The sequence below is a fragment of the Eutrigla gurnardus genome (genome assembly GCF_963514095.1).
Source record: "Eutrigla gurnardus genome assembly, contig: SCAFFOLD_122, whole genome shotgun sequence".
Lineage (NCBI taxonomy): Eukaryota > Metazoa > Chordata > Actinopteri > Perciformes > Triglidae > Eutrigla > Eutrigla gurnardus.
In genome coordinates, this window is record NW_028155456.1 from 31,335 (window position 1) to 55,455 (window position 24,121).

Here is a 24,121-nt window from a genome sequence, read left to right on the forward strand (position 1 = left end):
GCAGCGCACCTGCGCCACGCCGACGGGGTGTGTCCACCTGGACTTTGCAAGTTTCGTGAATGGCGATATGAATGGATAGATATGGAAAACAGGAGAGAGAGAGGGAGGTGTGACATGCAGCAAAAGACCTTCGGACGGGATTCGAACCGGAGTCGGCGGCGTATACCCCTAAATCACTGTTTTTCGGGTGGGGGTTGGGGGGAGGGGCATCATAAAGGAATTCTGCTTCGGGCACCAAAATGGCTAGCGGCAGCGCTGGACAGAAGACAACAGCAGCAGACGGCCAAACTTTTCCCAGGATGAAACTGATGTCAGCTGTGTTAATTCAGTCAGGCTGAGTTTCCGTTACGCGTGCCATCCGCCTTTGATCTGACGTCAGATGTGACGGAACAATCTATATAGATATAAATTCACATGTTGATTCAATTATTTGCATTAAATAGTGTTTCTTGTGATTATTTATTGCATTTAAATGTGCCTGGAACTGTGGAAACCTGCCTGTGAGGTCTTGGTGACGTGTGCATACTGCTCGCCGGTGAGCCAAACTGCCACTCCGCCAGCTGTAATTTGCCTTGCGCCAAGAGTAGACCAGGTTGGAGCTGGTGGGCTTTCGGGCGCAGTCTCGGCAAGGCTTTTTGCCACTAAAACTTCCGCTGCGCCAAGCTGAATCTGTGATGCCTCCCCCTGCTGTGCGGCCACACCCATCTTTGCACAGGCGATCCACCAAACTGCCAAACTGACCGTGCACAAGGCTGCGCTGGTCGAAACTTGCATTGCGCCGGCTCCGCCACCCTGCGCTGCACCACGAAACTAGGGCCCATAGAATTTAGAAAACGTAAACCGAAAAAATTGGAATTTCGGAAAAAATAAAGGGGTTGAAATTTTTTTTATATACAAACGGGGGCCCTGCAGAAAACGTTTGATAACCACTGCCCTACAGCATCCCGTTTTTTGGTCTATTTGTCTCTAAACGGACCATAATTGGCGCTGAACATCATGCTGGATTTAATGACTATTAAAAGACTTGAACCTAGCGATTGAGACCGTAAACATGTTAAGAATGATTACTGAGATAATAAATCAAGAGAGAAGTAGGCTCATTTTCTCATACACTTCCTCTGACTCGCCCCCTGATGGCTAGCAGAGGGACTACGCAGGTTGAATAGACTGTTTCTCACCAGCTGTTGGCACCAAACACAGTATGGCCCTGATATGATACAGTCATGACACGAGTTGATCACCGACTTTGAGCAAACTCCCTCTTGACACAATCCTGCAAAGACAAACACAACCTTTATGCAACACAGGTTCAAGAGATTGAAAAATCTGCAGAAACTTGAAAAAACAATGATTTTGCAAGGGTGGGTTAATCAATGCAGAAAAAAACTCTACACATGCAGCAATCACCTCATTGGTTAAAAAAAATACATTTTATGTAGACCAAAATCCCAAATTTGCCTTAGAGGGCTTTACCATCTGTACAGCATATACATCTTATGTCTCAGGACCCTCCATCAGTTAAGGAAAAACAAAAAAAAATGGAAGAAAACAGGAAGAAACCTAACAGAGACTCTACCAGGATGGACAGAAGAAACGTAAAATTATCAGCAAAATCATTACAACATAGTCAATCCCCATGAAAGACATGATACCTGGACAGAAGAAACGTAAAATTATCAGCAAAATCATTACAACATAGTCAATCCCCATGAAAGACATGATACCTGTCAGAAGAGCAGTGGTAGCAGGAGGAAGAGTAGATAATATTGACTCATTTACAAACAATGTGTTACATAAAAAATAATCAAGTTAGAAAAGAAATAAAAGAAATGTGTGCTTGATAAAAAACAAGGCTCCCATGACATTCTTTATTATTGAATGTTCTAATATGACAATCAAGGAGGATTAAACGCTTTGAATAAATGCGGAGCCTATATGTTTTCAAAATAATTTAATTCATCAATATAAAAATGATTAATTAGTTGATCCTTAAAGATTTTCAATTAAATAATGTAATGTTACATTTTTAAAACTTACCAAATCTACCAATCAGCAGCAGGAGCGGAAGAAACTGTAACCAATCCATTTCCTGATGACAAAAAACAAATATTCTCTTAGGGCATTCAACAGATCAGATCGAGGATGAATGGCCTTCATTTTGAAATGAAGCTGTGAATTGATAAAGTAGAGCATTATTTCCAACGGCTGTGGGCACATTTCCATCAAACATTGAAGTCAATCAACCGGGTCTTGACATCCTCTGATGATGGAAGTACATGCAGGATTTACGTTTAGTTTAGTTTAGTTTAGTTTAGTTTAGTTTATTAGGATCCCCATTAGTAGCAAATGCTGCCGCTATTCTTCCTGGGGTCCGACACATGCATACAATTATAATAATGCATCATTATAACAAAAAATAAAATAAAAATGAATTAAAATTAAATTAAAGCATATAAACAAAGCAAAACAAAACAAAAGAACATCAATGTAAATCAAAACACAATGCACAGACAGTACAGTTCTTGTCGCCATGTAAATTATATAAATTATATAAATGGATTGTGTAATCAATATTACACAATCATACTATATATTCATATCAATATCACAGTCATAATCTATTCCATATTGATGTCAATATCACACAATTATACTATATATCATATTAATATCAATATTACATAATCATACTATATATCACATTAATATCACACAATCATAATCTATTCCATATTGATATCAATATCGCACAATCATACTATATACTATATTAATATCAATATCACAAAATCATAATATATTCCATATTGATATCAATATCACACAATCTTACCATAACCACATTAATATCCATATCACACATTCATACTATATACCATATTGATATCAACATCCCCACATAATCATAAGATATCAGTATTAGATATAAATATTAATAATTCTAGTTATTATATAATATAAAGCAGCACGCATAGAACTCTTATCTGTTGGGCGAGAAGTCTATATTAATAATAATAATTATATAACTATACTGATTAATTTTGATTTAGTTCTCTTTACACATCTCTTTTACACATACACACACACACACACATAACCACACCCTTAAATTATAATTGGTTTCTACACATTTCATTGTATCCATTAAACAGATGCTGTTTTGGTAATAATTTAAATTGGGTTTTACCGTTTACCTGTGTGATGTGTCTGGGGAGTGAATTCCACTCATACATAGCTCTGTACATGACCGTTCTTTTGATAGCATTTGTCTTTACTTTCGGTAGAGTAAAATTACCTGAAGTAGAGTGTCTAGTTATGTAGTTATGTTTGTTCGTACTGAAAGATAATTTCTGATACAGAATTAACAGATTTTTCGTGACAGAGACATTTCTAATAAATACTAACAGTGAGTAGAGCAATCTCTCCTTTACAGGTAACCAATCAAGACTCTTATGCATTTTTACAACATTCATTCTATAATTACAACGGAGTACTATGCGTGCTGCTCTATTCTGTAGCACTTCAACTCCTCAACATTTCTGCTGTGGCATTAGACCAGACTGCTGGGCAATAGTCAAGGTTTGACAACATTAAGGCCTGAGTTACAAGTTTTGTTGCTCTTGGTGTTAAAAAAGTTGCACATCTTCTGATTGCAGAGATCGCACCTCCCATTTTAGCAGTTATCTTATTAATATGCTTTGTCCATGATAGTTTATTATCTACGATAATGCCCAGAAGTTTGGTTTCATGCACTTGGTTAATACACACATCATTTATTCTAAGGTTTAACTCTGGAGTTTTACTGATGGTGTGGTTAGAGCCAAGTACCATGCTATTGGTCTTTGATATATTTAGAACCAGTTTATTTCTTTTTACCCAATCAACTACTGAATGCAACTCGTCATTTAAAACCGTATCCAACGTATTGGTTGTGAAAGCAGACATGTATATTGTTGAATCATCCGCAAACATCACAATTTTAGCCTTGTTTAGGAGAAGTGGTAGATCATTAGTAAAAATATTGAACAGTAAAGGTCCGAGGCAACTCCCCTGGGGTACACCACTCGTTACCTTATTTTATTTTATTGGTTTATTTCAGGGACATTGCACACTGATCAACAGCCAAACTGTAAGTGAGCCAGAGTTAGCCAAAGAGGCTAGTTTTCATCTGTAGTCCCTGGCCAGATTTTAACAAGGGAACCTAAAATCACATAGATAAAAACCATGTATAAGCATTAAAACACAACATAGTAAGAACAAATTGACAAACAGAGGCAATAGATAATACAAAAAACACCCAGCATACATATGACATTATACCCTGTAGACATTATGTCATTATGCAGCAGGCTAAAAACAGGACAAACACACCTACATAAAAGCACATATACAGCGGCATAGAGCACAAACAAGCAGGGCAAACATATACAGCAGCATAAAGCATAAAAAACACACCAACAACACATTGGGCCCTAGTTTCGTGGCGCAGCGCAGGGCGGCGCAGGATGGCGGAGCCGGCGTAATGCAAGTTTCGACCCGCGCAGCCTTGCGCAAGGTCAGTTTGGCAGTTTGGTGGATCGCCTGCGCCAAGATGGGTGTGGCGGCGCAGCAGGGGGAGGCGTCACAGATTCAGCTTGGCGTAGGGGAAGTTTCGTGGCAAAAAGCCTCGCCGAGACTGCGCTGAAAGCTCGCCAGCTCCAACCTGGTCTACTCTCGGCGCAAGGCGCAAGGCGTAAATAAAGTCCATTCATTCAAGGCGAATCACAGCTGGCGGAGTGGAAGTTTGGCTGACGGCGCGCAGTGCGCACACGTCAGCGAGATCTCACAGGCAGGTTTCCACAGTTCCAGGCACATTTAAATGCAATAAATAATCACAACAAACACTACTTAATGCAACTAATTGAATCAACACGTGAATTTATACATAACGCATTAAAGGTGAGGAGAGGAGCTCATTTGATTGGTGAAGATCTGAATCGGCTGTATTAATCCCAGTCCATGCCTCGTCTCCTCCTCGTCTCCCACTCACGCCTTCTTCTCCTCCCTCTTTCCCACTTGCGCGGGTGGGAGTGACGGGAGGTGTGCCTGCGCGAGCCGGCGCGGTGCACAAAACTTGCAAAGTCCAGGCGGACACACCCCGTCGGCGTGGCGCAGGTGCGCTGAGAGCTGACTGCGCCTGGTCTACGAATCTAGGGCCCATTGTTTTAGACACTAACATGCACAGCACAAGACAGGACATTAGCATGAGTAACATGCAGGCAGGACACGACTGTAACCAAAGAAGACAGCAGTGGAAGCATTTGCAGTCCTAATGTACACATAACTGATACCAATAAGCCACATTTTCAGCTGTCCTGAAAAGGAACGGTAAGAACTAATGTTTCTGATATGACCTGGTACTGAGTTCCATTCCTGAGATGCTGTAACTGAGAATGCTGAGTGGCTAAAGGCACTTGTTCTAAGCGGTACAACACAGTCTCCTCTGGACGAGACTCTGGTTGTCCGGCTTGTATCTGACCTCTGAGTGATACACTGTTGAAGAGGTGGGGGGGCTTAATTATGCAGAATTTTAAAAATAAGACAGAAATTGGCATAATTTATTAAGTTATACCAACTCAGAAGTTTATACTTCTTTAAAATGAGACGATGGTGGTAGGTGTTTGACTTCCGATCTAAGACTTTAAGGGGTTTGTTTATATAGAGTTTCAAGTGGTTTTAGTGTTGTTTTATTGGCTTGTGCAAAACTGGTCAGACAGTATGTGAGATGTGACATTATCATTGCATGCATATATAACATAGCTGCATCGGTAGTCATTGAGTTTCTAACAAAGCGAAAATTTGATAAGTTGAACTTAACCCGGTGACTAACTTTTTTAACAAGGGATTTAAAAGACAGTTTAGAGTCAATCAGAAGGCCTAGGTACATAAAGTCAGAGACAACTTGTAATTTTTCACCAGAAAGCATTATATCTGGGTCAGGAGTGCAGTACTGCTTTTTGGAGAAGAACATGCAGACTGTTTTTGATGTATTTAGTTGAAGACATGAGTCGATTAGCCAAGTTGTGATGCGGTTCAGTGCATTAGTAAGCTTTGCTGCAGCCTGATGTTACTGCCATGTGTATAAATCACAGCGTCGTCAGCATAAAGCTGAATCTCTACATCAGAGCATACAGATGGCAGATCGTTAATGTAGAGGCTGAACAGAAGTGGACCTAGTATACATCCTTGTGGGACACCAGTCAAGAGTATCCAGGGCGGTAGATTTTTGATTTTTGACATTCACACAGTTCGTTCTATTCTTTAAATATGATTCTGACCACTTGAGGGCGTTGTTGGAGAAATTAAATGAAGAGAGTTTAGCAATGAGTACATTATGATTCACAGTGTCAAAGGCTTTTCTCAGATCCAAGAATACAGCCCCAACAGTGCCACCCTTGTCCATCATAGACTTAACTTTTTCAAGTAACAGGCAGTATCTGTGGAATGATTGGTTCTGAAACCAAATTGCATGGGATGTAATGAGAAGGGGCTGTTGTTTAAATGGGAGATTAGTTGTTCTGCTACCCGCTTCTCTGCGACCTTGGATACTACGGGCAAGATGCTAATTGGTCTGTAGTTACAAATATTATGAGAGTTGCCTGACTTAAAAATAGATGTTACAATGGCTGTCTTTCAAACATTTGGGAATACCCCTTGTGAAATTGACATATTGATGATCTGTGTAATGGGGGTTGCCAATACATCTTTAAGTTGTTTGAGCATAACTGAGTTCATACCATACATGTCTTTTGTGGTGGAAGGTTTAAGGGAATTTACAAGTATTTTGTAACCCTTTGCTGTCTGTAATGCAATTAATGTTAAAAATGGGTAAAGTGGTATACACAGGTATGAAATTTGGACAGAGCTTCTTCAGTATTAGTACTCAACAGCACATTAGACCAGTTTACATTCTTGACTTCATTCACAAAATTGTCTGAATTAAATGTTGTGTACGATCGTTTAAGCACTACTTTGGGTCCTGGCTTAGTTACTTTTGTATTCCTTACAATAACTATTAAATTATGATCACTGCAACCAGTCTGAACAGATAATACTTTGGAACGTAGCTCAGGTGAGTTGGTAAAAATATGGTCAATGCATGTGGAGGTCATGGTGCCATCATTTTTTAAACATATCCTGGTAGGTTTGTTCATTACTTGTGATAATCCACATGTATCTGTAGCAGTCAACAGTTTGTTTTTTAGTGAGCAGTTTTGTGAGAACCAGTCTATGTTCATGTCACCCAAAAAATGTTTCATGACCCAGAGTGCTACTAACGTCTAACATCTCACAGATTGTATCAAGATAAACATTGTTGGCACTTGGACACTGTCTGTTACAGCAGCCAACCAATATTGGCTTTAAATGAGACAGATGTATTTGCAACCAAAGCACTTCAACACTGTATTGCATTAAATCTTCCCTAATTTTCACTGGTATGTGATCTTGAACATAACAGGCTACTCCACCACCAAATTTATTTCTGTCTCTTATAAATATGTTGTACCCCTGAATAATTAGTGCTGCATCTTCAAATGTTGAATCTAGATGCGTCTCTGAGATTGCTAGGATGTGTATGTTATCAGAAAATAATATATTTGTTATTTCACTTATCTTATACCTAATACTGTTTATATTAATATGTGCAATTCTTAATCCCCTTCTAGGCAGTCTAGGGTGTAGGGCATTGGGTGCATTTGTGTAACAGAGTGTAAACAGTAAGGAGACGAATTGTCATCACACGTATTTCTCCAGTTCTGAGATGTCTCTGATTGCCAGCAAACGGGCCTGTCTTGCAATATCAGAGTTTTTCTTTGTCAAATGTTCGTTGATGTTCACATTTGTTCCCTTCAGCTTTCTCCCTTGCCGGAGCAGTGCTATTTTATGTTTTCTGTTCACAAAGCGAATTATTATGGACGATTTTTCACTTTTACTTTTCCTCGGGAGGGGATGACAGGCCTCAATGTCATGACTGTTCACAGTTATTCCTTTACTGTCAAGGAAGGAGATAACCTGTTGCTCTATTGAGTCCAGGTCTGCCTCGGTGGGCTCCCCGTACACAGAACCAGCAGCCCTTGCATATGACCTGGGTCTGGTCTCCAGCCCACTGATAATCAGGTCATTCATGCTTGTATACTGTTCAAGATCAGTCACCCTGGATTCCAGAACTGCTATCTTTTTGTCTTTTTCAGCATTTTGTTTTTGCAGATCTTTGATCTGTCCCATCATTTCTAATAGCAGTTTCTGATTTTTGGCAATGTTTGAAATTTCACCGGACATGAAGTTAAGTGACTTCCTTATATCCTCCACCTCCTCCGTGATCGTGGACTTTTTTGGTGGCATTTTGCTTGAATATTCCAGAGTATGTGTAGGCTACCAAGCAGGAGATCAAGCAGGATGTGATGCGTCAGATGACAATGACGAAGAGACAAATCACAGCACCGGGCTGATGACGAGGTGACCAATCACAGCACCAAGCGGCAAAAACAACACCAGAAACCGGAAGAGAGATCAAAAAACAAAAACAGCGTCCACACTAACTTCAACGGGAAGAAAAAGCACACAATGCTCCACAAGCAGTGCCGATATGTAACACACACTCGAACAACCCACTCAACCCGACACACACACGTCCTCTTGCAGACAGGCGGGTGGTGAAGCACCCGAACCCCCAGGTGTTTCCTGGCGTACAGTTATGCGACACCGATTTGCAGAGCCAAGGAGCCAGCGACCACAGCCAGAAGCCATCTACCCATTAATCGACCACACACGAGACAATTTGCAGCTTACCTTGGTGAAGTCGATCGCTGGAGAAAAGCAGATAACCGGCGAGCTAGCACGCGCAGCTCCGGGGTCGGAAGCCCAGAGGGAAAAGTGGAAACTTCACCCTGAGCACCAACGAGGAGAGTGCAGCGACTCAAGCCGGGGCAGTCCAGAGGACTCCAGGCCTGCTCAGCAGTACCCCCAATAATGCAACAATCAGAGGTTCCCACACCGGCAGGTAGCAGGTAACACAAGCACAGCCCGAGCAGCGTGAATGAGCAGCGTGAACGAGTATTGCAGCCAATGCATTTGGCTCTCTGTGATAGAAATCACATGACTTTTTTTTTTTTTAACTGTTATACATCATATATTCACAGTTACTCATTACCCCCTTTGCTGCTGTAATACCCTAAACGTCCTTGCCATGGCACTAATCAGTGGCGCCGCCAGCCGGAATCCTGTACGCACTGTGCATACTTTTTTTGAAGGTGAAAAAAAAAATTGAAGCAATTTTTTTTTCTGCGGGCTAGATAGTTAAATTATGCAAATCAGCGGGTGACACCAAACAATGTCTGCCCAAGCAAGTCAGAACTTTTCTTTCTCTCACACAGTGACCTGGAGAGACGCAGCCGCATTTGAGAGGACGATCGTGTGTGTGTGCGCAATTGTGCATAGCGTGTGTTGGCCCCTCTCCACTACACAATACAGCTCTAGTCTCGTCACCTCTCTGCTGCTGAGCACTGTGGGCCGAGCCGATGCATGTCTCTCTCCCCGGGCAGGGAGAGTTATCATACCGTAGTGTGCGTGTGTGTCCAAGCGTGTGTGTGCGTGCTTGGAGTGCTCTGTTTAGGGCGGGGATGGAGGCCACAAAAACATATTTTCACCGGGGCCTATCACCATGATATACGCTACTGATTTCACTGATACTGAAAACATTAGATTTTGTCTTAAAAAAGTATTTTTCCATTTGTTGTTGTATTTGCCGTTTCTGTGCGTTCATTGAAATTGAATCCTGGTGGCGCCACTGGGACTAATAATGGATTATCTGATGTGTTTTCTTTTATTTTCATCATATTTTTATTGGGCGATGTCAAACATGCATAATTGTTTTATGTAATGTTGTGTCAAAGATGCCAAATGACAGTTATCAATACTACAATGGTACTGTGTCCACTTTCAGATAAAGTACAACTCTAACCAGAAGAAATAAAACTTGAAAACAGCAGGACAGTGGCTTCATCAAAAAACAACAGTCATACATTATATTATGTTACAATACCGAAGAACAGGACAGCGAGATATGAACAGGAAACATCCAGCCACTGAGTTCCTGTTGTACTCTGCGTGTACACTGTCACCACCATAAAAGGAAAACAGGAAGATGAATGTTGAGTTATAAGAACATTTCCGCTCTGTGACTCAGTTCTCAGAAGAAAGAAGCATTGATCTATTTTGATCCATATTTGTTTCTTTGTTATTTCGGTTTAGAGTTCAGCACCCTACAGGAGCATTTTATAGACCATCATGCTGACAGTCAACACAACTACTACATGATAAAACTTTTAAAATCTAAATGTATAACTCTGCCGTCCTCCAGTGCCTTTAATAGATTCCTGTATCACACTTGATTTAGTTTCTTACATTTATAACACATAATTAGAGCACTCTAGTAGTGTGCTTGTCTATTTTTCCGTCTCTAGAATTAGAGTACTTTAATAATAGGTTTTATTATATTGCTGTTTTTATTTCTTTATGAAATGTCTTTTTTTCATCTGAACACTGAACAAAAGTACCGATTGACAAAGATATGACATATTAAAACAACCCTCCCCTGTATGGTACATTTGTTACTTTGTTCAAAAGGGTGTGGAAAGGTAGAAATAAACAATCAATTAAATAAATTAAAATAAGTTCAGAATAGGTAAAGGTTAGGTTGATGCTGTTTTATGTCAATCAAATATCTTAATAATTCCACAACTGTTTGTTTATGTTGTAATTGAACTAAACAAAGATGTAGTAGCAGGTTATTAAAGGAACAAATATATAGATACAATGCTGCTTCATCTTGAAAGTGAAAGGTGATTCTTTCTTGGTTTGCAGTGCAGATGAGCCTGAAGTGAAGAGCTGCCAGTTGTTTCCAGTGTTCACGCAAAAGGCGGAACAGCCAAACTATCTTTGTGTTTTTGGAGCAACTTCAGTTCAAAGCATTCATCAACTGCATCATATTCAGCTCATTTCATAGAAACAGCTGACTCTGTGAGTGTAAACAGAGGGTTGATATTTATTTGACTTGCCAACACTAAGACCAGCTACTCCTTCATGCTTGAGCCTGTCAGTTGATTCAGTCAACTTCCTCTCAGAAAACAAGACACTCATCTTCCTCGTTTTAGGATTTGTCGTACTTAGAATTCACAAAGCAGTGGTGCTGCTGTATCCATGTGCTTTCATATCCTAGTATTCTGAATGCTCTGACTTGAATAAAAAAAATCAAGTTATTCATAGATAATAAACAAATACAGTTGACCTTCATCAAGTTTTAAGCAACTCACCGGTAAGAGGAAGACGTGCGTGTTTGATCGTCGTGTTCAACACTATCTGGATGGAGAGACGATGTCCACATGACAGGAAGTATGAAGCAACCAGAAACATCATGGAGGGTGGTGTCACAGAGTCGAAATTCACACATCCTGATGTCTGAAGAGAGCACATAACTATATAAATGTGTCAATCACCAGTGTAATGGAAAATTGTAACTGCAACTGTATTTGCAATATGTAACCTTCTAACTTTTTAAACTGTTCTACATGTCTTCATGTATGTTTTTGTATTTGTATTTGTATTGGTATTGTCGTATTCCTGTTAAAGAATGAAATAATTGAAATGGAGCGGATCCAAGCCATGTCATTTTAGTGAGCATCAGGGGTAGGACTCGATCAAATTTTACTCCAGACTTGGACTTCTGAAGCTACTCAGGCTTTTTCTGACATGAAACAGGCATTGGCCTGACTTTAGGGTTACCTGACCTGACCATTCACACAGACTGTGGATCAGAGGACTGGTTGTGTGATCCACAGTCTGTGTGAATGTGGATCAGAGGACTGGTTGTGTGATTTATGTTCTTTTGCAAGACCTGTGGCCTATTTCTATCCTATTGCAGCAGGTCTTCCCGTCTGCCTGCAAGCTGTGACTGAGAAGGCGGTGACCACCTCCGGGATATGGTTGGCTACGCCCCTCTGACGCTGTTAGTTCCACATGCGGTTTCACTTCTCCTTTTAGAGCAGAAAACCTCTCACCTTCAAGATGACTGCATTATCATTCTGTTCTACTTGAGCTTCCAAATGTCACTGTGTGAGGATTCAGGGCCCTAGTTTCGTGGCGCAGTGCAGGGCGATGCAGGGTGGCGGAGCCGGAGTAATGCAAGTTTCGACCAGCGCAGCCTTGCGCACGGTCAGTTTGGCAGTTTGATGGATCGCCTGCGCCAAGATGGGTATGGCGGCGCAGTAGGGGGAGACGTCACAGATTCAGCTTGGCGTAGCGGAAGTTTCGTGGCAAAAAGCCTCGCCGAGACTGCGCTGAAAGCCCGCCAGCTACAACCTAGCACTGCATGAAAAGTGGGATTTTCGTCAGTTAGCGGCCCTGTAAATTGACGTGGAAGTTCAGGTTTACGACTGCAAACGGCAATTTGCAGGAAACACCGAAAACTGACGTAAATTGCCGGGAATTGACGTGGGCCTTGCTTGGCAGTTGTCCCCCCATGACCCCCCTCACCGTAATCCTAGGGGAGGCTTTAACATGTAAATGAAAATGCTGTGAGCTATACAAATGCAAATCAGGGTAGCAGGGGGAGTTTTCCCCCAGGTGACATTTTTCTGAAAGGTGTTAACTTCATTTCATCTTCATTCAAAGATATAACTTCATTTCATCTTCATTCAAAGATACACAAAACAATTTGCTTCAACAATTACTTTTAATCAGGCTTTGCCACAAAGGTAAAATGTACATTCATGCAAACAACATCACAGTCTCCTAGAGCTCAACCACTGTGCATAGTGGTATGACTACAGTGACCCTTTCTTTGGTCTTGCTTAAATGCACAGTGGATGTGTTAATCACACATCTCCCAGCAATGCGCTCAACAGGCAGAAATGATGCTGGGTATGACGTGTCTGTTCCCTGCAAGCTCCAAACTTCTATTGGCTTTCCATAAAAATGTCTGTCCGGATGGGGATGAAGCCAGGAAACTTGCGCAGTAACATGTTTAAATGCAGTACCTTTTGACACAACATTAACAACTATAAACTGCTTTATAATGGCTGGTCGTAGTTCTGCTAGAGGGTCAAGGATGGGTTCATAGATCATAGATCTCGGCTGTGTTCGAAATGCCATACTAACGTCCTACTCGTACTTAATTGTGACGTAAATTTGAGTACGTAGTGCGTTCACATACAATAGTATGTGAATTTGTGCACGCGAGAAATGCCCGGATGCATTGGCAAGAATTTCTGAGTACAGCGGACCTTGCTAAATCTTCCCAAAATGCATTGCGGCTCGTCTGACTTCACAAGTTTTGGATAATGGCGGACGACTGCGGTGATTCTGGCGAGGAGCCCGACACAAACCGCGTACACATGTAAGTATACTGTAACATGACTTTTATGTTTCCAGCTGACTTTTAAATCGTATTGATAATGAACGTTACTTTATTGTTGTTGGCATTGTACGTTAACGTTACGAATCGAAGGTCCTGGCAGCCGGCTAGCCTACTGACGCTAATTTACCACAGAGGTTAGCGAGCGCAAGCGAAGCGGAAAATGTGCCGTTTTTACCGACGTTAACTAATAATATAGTGCTTATGTTAAACCGTGGTTATATATTTACTAACGGTGATTAATAACGCCGTGCACCGTTGTCCGTTAAAGGGACACCGGGCGCCTCATTCAGTGGGGGGAACGATGAGGAGACGTTCACGTTCACCGGCAGCAGGGATGCTGCTCTGAGAGGCTTCACTTAAGAAAATGTGGTTTAAATGTTATAATTCTTATATCCAGGACTGCTGGAGACTCTGAGGATGATTGCGGTAAGAATATGTTCGGTGACTGCTAGCTAAGCTAAAATTAGCAAAGCAAGCCCAAGCTAAAAGTAGCTTAAAAGCTAATAGTCCAAGCCAAAAGTAGCATAGTAGCCTTCTAAAAGAACAAGAGAGAGGAACCAGTGTAACGTTAAGCTGCTTTGTTAAGTGTACGTTGTTGGTCTTTTACAGGAAGCAGTACGCCGTCTTCACAACTCGGAGACGAATTGTAGGCGCTACGAACCGGAGCAAAGGTAAGATTTAAAGAATATGCTTTCATTCTGCTGTATAAGGAAATAGATGCGTTAACAGTAGATACCGATCTTAACTGTTAATTTTGTTTTCACAGACGAACCTCGCCTCATAACGAAGCTGTGACCTCTTACTTGCTCGGAGCTTTGTCCGCAAGTCCGGATTTCTATGACGCTGATAGTGACGCCATTGTGTGTAAGTAACTTTTACTGTTTTCTTCTTCCTTGTTTTAATTTTACTGTGACTTAAGTTTTCTTATTCATACCACTCATTTAATTGTTTTCCAGCTGCCTGTAAGACATACTATGAAACAGTACGCAGGAGCTTCAGACACACACAGCCTGATCTCGCATCGCAGGCGGAAGCTGTGAAGACGTCAGCTCGGAGTCGTTCCAGGAGAAAGAGGGTAAGACTTATTAGATCCGTTTTTGGTCAATGTGACCAAACCTACCTAAACCTATTTTCAGGTGCATTAATAGATGTGTTGTGTCCATGCGCAGTGCATCGCGCAGTACTGATTGTCTTTATTGATTGTTTTACAGCTGCTGGAAGCGAGACGGAGTGTGCTTGCACCGAGCTCTGTGCGACTCTACAGTCGCGATTAGAGAAGACTCCCAAGTACAGGGCCACGCACCGCAGGCGGCTGTAAAATTGACCAAATTCGGACAGAATGTCGCCAGTTCATTTGTTTGTTGTGTGGGCAAATTTGTACAGTTGTGTGTTGTGTTGTCAATAAAGCTCTTTCTTTGAATACTTCCTCCTGCCAATTCAATAAATTCATTCATATTTATATTTATAAATATATAAATAAATAAAAATAAATATATGTGTGTATATATATATGTATATATATGTATATATATATATATATATATATATATATATATATATATATGTATATATATATAGTGATAGATCTGCTAACCAATCACTAGTGATTATTCTTGTTTAAAACTAGTGGTTTCATCCAATCCTGAGTGAGGATATTCAAGCCATCTCTGGCCAGGCGGGGTTTCGCCGCTATTCATATGCTAATTAGAGCCTTCGCTGTGGTTCGTTTCCGACAATTTTCGGCACAGACGAACGCGGCGTTCGCAGCCTGTAAATTGTCGTTTACAGGGACGAAAATCCGACTTTTCATGCAGTGTAGTCTACTCTCGGCGCAAGGCGCAAGGCGCAAATAAAGTCCATTCATTCAATGCGAATCACAGCTGGCGGAGTGGAAGTTTGGCTGACGGCGCGCAGTGCGCACACGTCACTGAGACCTCACAGGCAGGTTTCCACAGTTCCAGGCACATTTAAATGCAATAAATAATCACAACAAACACTATTTAATGCAAAAAATTGAATCAACACGTGAATTTATATCTATATAGATTGTCCCGTCACATCTGACGTCAGATCAAAGGCGGATGGCACGCGTAACGGAAACTCAGCCTCTCGGACCAAAACATCTCCCTCTCTCTCTCCTGTTTTTTATAATATCGGCATTGTTATTATTATGATTCGCACGCACAGCGCGTGATGCGCGTGGTGGGAGCGGCGGCGCTGCTTCTGTCATCGGGGTGTCAAGTGACGGAACTTGCACTGAACCTCCCCTAACGCATTAAAGGTGAGGAGAGGAGCTCATTTGATTGGTGAAGATCTGAATCGGCTGTATTAATCCCAGTCCACGCCTCGTCTCCTCCCCGTCTCCCACTCACGCCTTCTTCTCCTCCCTCTTTCCCACTTGCGCGGGTGGGAGTGACGGGAGGTGTGCCTGCGCAAGCCTGCGCGGTGCACGAAACTTGCATAGTCCAGGCGGACACACCCCGCCGGCGTGGCGCAGGTGCGCTGAGAGCTGACTGCGCCTGGTCTACGAAACTAGGGCCCTCAATGTTACAATATTGCAAATCTTTGCTTTCCTCTCTGAAGTGTTAGTACAGATCAAGGATGTGCTGCCAGCCACTGTTAGGTAGAACACAAAGAGTTGATGTGCTAGCAACCTCTTCACATGTCTGACCGGGTAAAAACACATTCCTTAGCCATAAGTTAACTGGAAAAGATGTCTCGGCATGAACGTTTAAGGAATGGGGCGCCAGCTTGACCATATCTGTCTGGAGGCCCCTGGGATCAATTAATCAGCTAGGTGTTTGCATGAAAAGTCTAGCAACAGAACCAACAAGAAGTAGGTAGGTTCAGCGAAGAGGGCTTCAAAAGACAGCAAGAAAAAGTTGTATTTCCTAACTTCTTGGTAGGATTTCTCAGTTGGAGCACCTGGAAGAACTTTGGAGAAAATTGCCGGAGATTGGGAAGACCAGGGGTACCAGTCATGTACTTGTCGTTTGTTTGAATAAAGATGGCTCTCTCATCCAGCCTGGCCTCAGCTGATTCATTTATCACCAAACTACACTTGACAACTTTGAGGGAAAAAGCCCAGAGACAACACTCAATCTCAATCTCTTACGGCTTTCTTACAGTGCAGATGCTTTTTGGCTTTGCTCTCACCTCTGCTTGCGTTTTTCTGCTGATATTTTTGCTTTTCTTTTGTGATAAGTTACGAGCAACGGCTCCTGGACACCTATACATCACTGGAACTATAAATTTTTTGTAGATAGCAGGCTATTGCCACAATTTAACATTTTTACAACCTTCTTAGTATTGCGCAAGCCTGGCCTACCTAGAAGTGACATGGAGCTGAAGCTAATTAGTAGCAAGATGCCTCCCTTCTCTGCAGACGACTACCACAAACTTCTACAGAAAATTGGTGACTCTGCTGTTAAAGATGTGAGACGCTTTTGCAGTAAAAACACCAAAGTTTTATGCTTCCCCAAGGACATAGTGTCTGACATGAGAGAAAATATCATGGATATCGTGACTGAGCACCCAACGGTGAAAAACATCATGTTGCACATAAGGTCAAATGATATTGTGAAACAGCAGTCTGAAGTACTGAAGCAAGACTTTACTGATCTGCTAAACACAGTCAGCTGAATATGGAAGTGTCCATCAGTGGGCCTCTGCCACCAGTCGGAAAAGGAGTCGAGAAATTCTCGAGACTTTTGAGTCTCAACACATGGCTTTCAACTACATGTGCCGTCCGTTCGGTTAATTTTATGGACAATTTAAACTTTTTCTGGGATCGCCGACATCTTTTTAAAGCAGATGGACTGTGGCTGAGGCTGGGAATAAAACTTTTCATCTAATTTTATCTCATGCGTCACCCATCTGTTCCCTCTGCCAAGGACACGAGACAGGAAGACGCCAAAACAAAACATGGCACAAGCCCTGTTCGGCCCCTGCCTGAAGAGAGCTTCGACCATGTCAGTCATCAGTGCCGAGAGGAAGTGTCCCCACCTCTTACCTCACCAACAAATCCAACTTCCTCCCCTCCCCAGACGCCATCCAGGTCACCCTTCTCTATGTAACAGAGTCAATTATACGGCTGTGATGTGTAGTATTATAATAACACAAAATCAGTTTTAATAGTTATAACCCGACATGTCTGGCCTCCTTAGTAAATATGTGGAACGTTTGAGACTCAGTTTCTGTACCCCGACGTGGACAATGTCGGCGTACTTTCGTGGGTAGAGAGGTGAGCGACACTGTGGTCACAGAAATGTCCACGTTTTAGCCGGCATTAAACTTAGTAAGTAACACCCTAACATATTACAGTGTCATTTAATTTGTGTAGGAGCTCAAGTTGTCAACAATTGACAGGAGGATTTTGTTGTTGTCTACACCTTTTGTCAGGTATGTTTTCCGTGTTTTAATGTATTGAAGCCTCTCCCCCTTTTTCTGTTGTATGTGAGAGAGGAGCTCAAGTTGTCAACAATTGACGGGAGGATTTTGTTGTTGTTTACACCTTTTGTCAGAATAAACAGTGATCGCCTCCAAAGATAGAGTCTGAGCCTCTTCTTCAAAACACAACGCAGACAATGCCAGAAACTAACCGGTTACATCTACAGCCACCCTCCTCCCCTCTCATGGAGTTCAAAGACCAAATGAAAGAGATGGTTACTGCTGGGACCAGATTCACACCCTGCACTACTCCCAGGTTCTATCCCTCAAATGCCCCACTGCATCCTCCCCCACCTCCTCTTCCACCACTGGCTCTAAGTCCTCATCCAGTTCTGGCAAAATCACAGAAGGCACGACCTGTACCACCCCCACCTCTACAAGAACAGCAGAATTATCGTTAACGCTTTATATTACGGTCCTAGGTAATAAGGCCCTTATAAGTGCATACAAAATGCTTATTAACATTACTATGCATTTATAAGACTATAGTCTCATTATAATATAGTTAATAGCAGACTATAAGAGATTTATAATAACTTATAAGAAACTTGTTAACTGTTTGTTGATGCTTAAGATCATTAATAAAATCCTCATGAGTATGTTATAATTGTTCATAATGACATTACAAACACGTATATTGACTCAACTAGCCCAACCATGAGGTCTTTATCATGCCTTTATTAATCTTTTTTGTTTGATTTAATAACATTAATATATACTTTATTGCTCATCTATTTTGAGTTAACTATGCACTTGTTTACAGTTAACTGTGCTTTTTGCAGGTACCGGATCAGCCTTAACAATGTCTTATTAAGGCTGATAAATCTTGTATTGTGCATTATTATGCCTTTAAGAATATTTCTTTACTTGCTTTATCAAAATAAAATGTACTTTATTATGCCCTTATTATCAGTTATTATGCCCTTATTATCAGTTAACTAGGCCCTTACTTGTTAACAGTTAACTATGCTTTTTGCAGCTACCTACGGTGGCCCTGAAGGGCAAACGACAACCGCAAATAGAAAAACACAACAACATTAACAAAATCACAACAACATTAACAAAAACACAATTACATTAACAAAATCACAACAACATTAACAAAATCACAACAACATTAACAAAAACACAATCACATTAACAAAAACACAATCACAAAAACAAAATCACAACAACATTAACAAAAACACAATCACATTAACAAAAACACAATCACAAAAACAAAATCACAACAACATTAACAAAAACACAATCACATTAACAAAAACACAATCACAAAAACAAAATCACAACAACATTAACAAAAACACAATCACATTAACAAAAACACAATCACAAAAACAAAATCACAACAACATTAACAAAAACACAATCACATTAACAAAAACACAATCACAAAAACAAAATCACAACGACATTAACAAAAACACAATCACATTAACAAAAAACACAACGACATTAACAAAAACACAATCACATTAACTTCTACCGGAAAAGGAAGGTACCTTCAACGACATGGACCAATGCTGATTGGACCAAAGAATGTCCGTCTTTTTAACAGGTGGGAAGGGCTGCTTTACGCCACACCAGGTAGTTTACGGCTCGAACGGCTTTCATTTAGCATCAGATGAAGAGTTGAGATGTATTGCCCTCACTGTGGCAGAAAGGTGCCTGAAAACCTTGACGAAAGGCCTAACTTTTGTGGGTATTGTGGCAAGGGGCTTCAAGAAATGCTTGGCGATGAACTCACCGACACACCTACGCCTTCAGGTAAGTTAAACTAATGAAACGTTAATTGTGGCCAATGAAGTAGTGAATGGGCTCTTCAGACCCGGTGATCCGCAGGCAGGCTACATGGCTGCATAAAATGAAGAATAGTGTTGAAAACGATATATTCTGGCACGTCATTGGTGTATAGCCGGTAACATTGAATATCATGGAGTATACTGGCTTTACTTGGAGGAAGGGGGGACATTTATCTCTGTTTGATGACTTGAGACGTAGAAAGGCCAGGTTTGCTAGTTATCAAAGAAAAAAAAACGAGACAAAAGGGAGCCGAGCAACAGAGAGCTAGGGAGGGGCGTGAATAGCATTGCAGTTTCTTTTTAGCTGTGTTAAAATGGTATAATGTCATTACATTTCTACTGAAAAATATAGTGTCCTGCTACTCTGACAGACGAACGCACTATGCTGCGCTCCAGTAATTCTCCAGTTACGTCTACTCCGTTACTGTGTCTACTCGGTCTTTACCCTGCCGTCTAACGTTATTAAGACTGGAGAATGTGCGAAGCCTGGGTGAACTTAAGTTTTGTAACCTGGTAAACACAAGCCAGGAGTTTGTGTCTGAAAACAGCCCATGTCTCCCACCAGGCCTTAACATATTATAGGACAAACCCTGTGTAGTCTAACCATGCATTTTATTTACACCGCCACTGTTGTATTTATACGCCTGTAATGCATGCTTTACCATTCATAAAAACGCATTATTTCCCTGTAGTGTCACAGAATCCTCCATCTATTCCAACCCCATTGGTAAAAACCTTCCTGGAATACCGGAAGAAAAAGGCAGAGGAAAGGCAACATTTTTCCTGCGTTAAAATGGGGACAAAGAAAAAGGAAAAAAGGAAAGTTCAGGTAACAGTAAACATTGTTCTCAAAAGCTTAACCCTCTAAACATGAGCCTCATAGTAGGGTCAATATAATGACAACCAATATATTTGTATAAATATATAAATGTTAAATATATATATACACACACACACTGATAGGCCTCTGTGTTGTAGTCTGTTAACTCTCAAAACAGCATTGAATTTCTTGTTTTACCCTTTTTTTCACCTGCTTTGTGATCATGAATATAAAATGTTGTGTAGGTTACATTGGAAATTAAATTATCTGCCCAAGATCGATTATTATATTACATTTTTTGTTTTTCAAATGTACCGGCAAATCTGCGGTTTACTAGAATTTGTAAAGATCAATTTTTCATCTAAATGTAACATTTGTCAGCCTTGCAGCAAAACAATCACTTTTGAATCAAGCATTGTTCTTTAATCCAGATGTAGAATCACCGTATTTTTTCTATTTCAGATAAATCTTGGCTTGATGACCGCTCAGAAATGTGGTTTACAGCGACAGCGTGGGAAAACAATGTCCGTGACAACAGACCCTGACAGCACTGCTCAAAGTCTTCTTAGTCAGGCTGTGAAAAAAATGAGGGACTTCAATAAAGATTTGGATGAGGGACCCTTCATCCTTCTTTATCCGGATGGATCCGAAGTTGTAAATACCCCTGGGACACAAAGACCTTTTATTCTTAAAGAATACAAGGCAGAACTAGGCAAACCATATCAACGAATCAACCTTTTCATCTGCTCTAGGAAGGACTTTGAAGAAGGTTAGTTTTCCATCAGTAGCTAATGTGCCTAGCTGCTTTACCTGTCTAAGAGAGACTGTAGCTAATTAATGAAGTAAAAAAACAAAGTATCCAAGAAACTGCTGAGTGCAAATCTATTTTACTTTTTGTGCAGGTATATGTTGCTGTTGCTCAAACAGAGATCTGACCTTGAGCCAAAAATTTAGCTGCTTCTGACACAGTGTGTCAAGGTGGATTTCCATTCAGCACTTTCTCCTACATTAAGCTACTTTTTAAATCTTTATCATTAAATGAAAGTGGATTGGTGGTGGCCTTGTGGTTAGGGATCTGGGTTTCCAAATGGAACACTGAAAAGTTATGAGTTTGATCCAAGGGGTAGCCACCATTCTGCCTCTGAGCAAGGCAGTTAACCGCAAGTTGCTCCAGAGCGACTGCCCCTTTAGTTGGTTCCCTGTAGATAACGGTGTCTGTTAAATTATGTATTATGGTGAATAATGACTACAGTTAAGACTTCAAAGCCAGCTTGAATTATTTTGTGTTTTACAGTTGGAGAAGTTTCAGACGTTTCTGACTCCGACTCTGAGATTTTCATAAAAAGGGCCACAGACGTTGATCTAGCGGACACACTGGTGAGTGCAACATATTTTTGACAGATATTCAGAAGTGGTCAGGGTTGCCAATGATTGATGCTGATATTTAGAGAGCTGGGCAGCGGATAACTTATATGTAGGAAGTTACACCATTGGTCAGCCTACTGCTGCTTCTTCCTGTATACATATCAAACTAAAAGACCCATGTTTCAATCATATACTAGGTTTTGACCTGGTCTTGTTGTTTTTTTGCCTTTATGAGTGGAGGCATCTGCAGCGTAGTGGTGGATTTGTCCTAAATAATAATGCCCTTTGTTCAAATAAAAAACATTATCACAATCTATTCAAATGGTCACTGAGGCACTACAAGAGTGAATCTTATGTAGGTATGTGACAAAACAATTTTCCAGTCATGGTGGTACAGGTTTGCAGGTTTATTTTCCCTTTGGTGCCAAACAATTGATGATGGCATCTGTGTCTCTCTTGCCCTGTCACTCTGGTAAAAAAAACATAAACCTTTCCCAGTGCCTGCCTGCCACCACCTGCCTCGTTATATACTGTATTATACTATTTTTCGTATTTTCATATGTAATATGTTGTTTTTACTACAGCCATTTGAACCTCAACATGAAAGCAGCCCTGTACCAAAAGTGCCAGAAATTGGGTAATTGCATTTTTGACCCTCTGTTGTGCTACTTTTCACATCAAAGTGGATCCACCTGCACATCTAGCCCTCTCGCAAACAAGCTAATCACTTTTCTGAAATCATGTCATTGTGATATCAATGTAATTCATTGCAAACGTTCATGGATTCACTTTGTAATTTGTTTGTTTTCAAGCAGCTCTTCAGGGGCATTAGCTCAAGTTGTAATGGAAGAGGTATGTTTTATATTTTATTGTTCATAATCAATGTAAAACCTTTTTATAATTACATTGTTTAGCACTATTAATACATTAGACTCATACTATAGACATTGCTAGATTAAATCAAATCAAATGTCAGACTATTACATTTAGATATTACTGTAATGCAATATACAGTCACAGCACAGCTTTCACACTGTATGTCATATTTTTTTCATTTTTATGTTGACCTTTTTTTTATGTTAATCTCAAATCAGGTGTTTATTTCGGACACTGATGACCCAATGGAGTGCAACTCTGGGGGACGAAAGAAGACTACTCCAAGGTAGTGAGTAGAGCTGTTGGGTATAACGTGACATTATTACACTAGGCAGATACCTTAAATTAATGATCAATGGTTAGTGTTGCAGATGCAGCCCTTGCCACAGCGACTGCTGTGAAGACGATGGAAAACACATTGTACAGGTAGTGTTTCTTTTACGGTTTCAACACACTTTCAAAGAATCACTGTCATGTCTTGTTTCACCATTTGTTTATTTCATGGGGTGGTAATGGTTTCAAATGGATCACCGGAAGGTTGTCAGATTGATCCTATGGACTGCTGCAATTGTGTCCCTAAGTAAGGCACTTAACTGGTGCTCCACAGGGAGTGCCCCCTGTAGTTGGTTCACTACTAGTCGCTCTGAACAATAGTATCTGCTGAATCATAATTAATCACGTTTGTTATTTTCAGCAAGTACACCCAGCTGTATGCTCCTATTGTAATTGAGGATGACGAGGACGACAGTCAAGATTGTGATGTTATACCCATAAGCACTGACCCAGCAAAAACAGCCAAGTAAGTATTAATGGCTGCAATCATGTGAATTTTGGTGTCTTATTAGAGGTAATCACTGGACCATTTTTTATTACCATCATGAAGTCAAAAACAGAACATTTTTAAAAGGACCACATCAGTGCTTTTGGACATGGCAGCCTATTTGCTATAATCCAATTTTTTTGAAAAACATACACCAGTAAAAAAGAAGACAAATGGACATCTTAGTGAAGTAAGATACTTCTTCTGTAAAGGAGTTCAGCATGAAGTTTAGACACATTTTTGACAAGGTAATTTATCTTTTTTGTGGAAAAACCAGGTCAGATGCAAAAGATTCTCTGAAGTACTATATAATGTTAACATAATGGATTGCTTTTTTCCCACGCTTTTCCATTCATTGTAAAAATGAATTTGATAAAACATATGAAAACATGAACAAGTATTTTATATACTTCTCTATTCTTTTCTGTATCTATTGTCATAGGGACACAGGTATATCTGCAGCTGAGATCATTGTGGAATTAGCAGATGCCATTGACCACCAAACTGTCAGCAGATTCAATATCACACGCTCA

General features: G+C 40.7%; 1 protein-coding gene across 2 annotated transcripts in view; it reads right to left on the reverse strand.

The window, feature by feature from the left end:
• itgb2 (integrin, beta 2) overlaps nt 1-11,436 on the reverse strand; it is a 35,971-nt gene extending 24,535 nt beyond the window's left edge. The window contains exons 1-3 of one of the 2 annotated variants that reach the window (XM_084040808.1): nt 10,082-10,132; nt 2,038-2,089; nt 1,179-1,273 (exon numbers count right to left, since the gene is read on the reverse strand). In XM_084040808.1, coding sequence (XP_083896934.1) covers nt 1,179-1,273; nt 2,038-2,089; nt 10,082-10,117 — 183 coding nt within the window. In that variant the 5' untranslated portion in view covers nt 10,118-10,132. Of the gene's footprint in view, nt 1-1,178; nt 1,274-2,037; nt 2,090-10,081; nt 10,133-11,351 lie in introns of those variants that run through there. The other variant, XM_084040809.1, reaches the window with a different exon arrangement.
• Between the last annotated feature and the right edge of the window lie 12,685 nt (nt 11,437-24,121).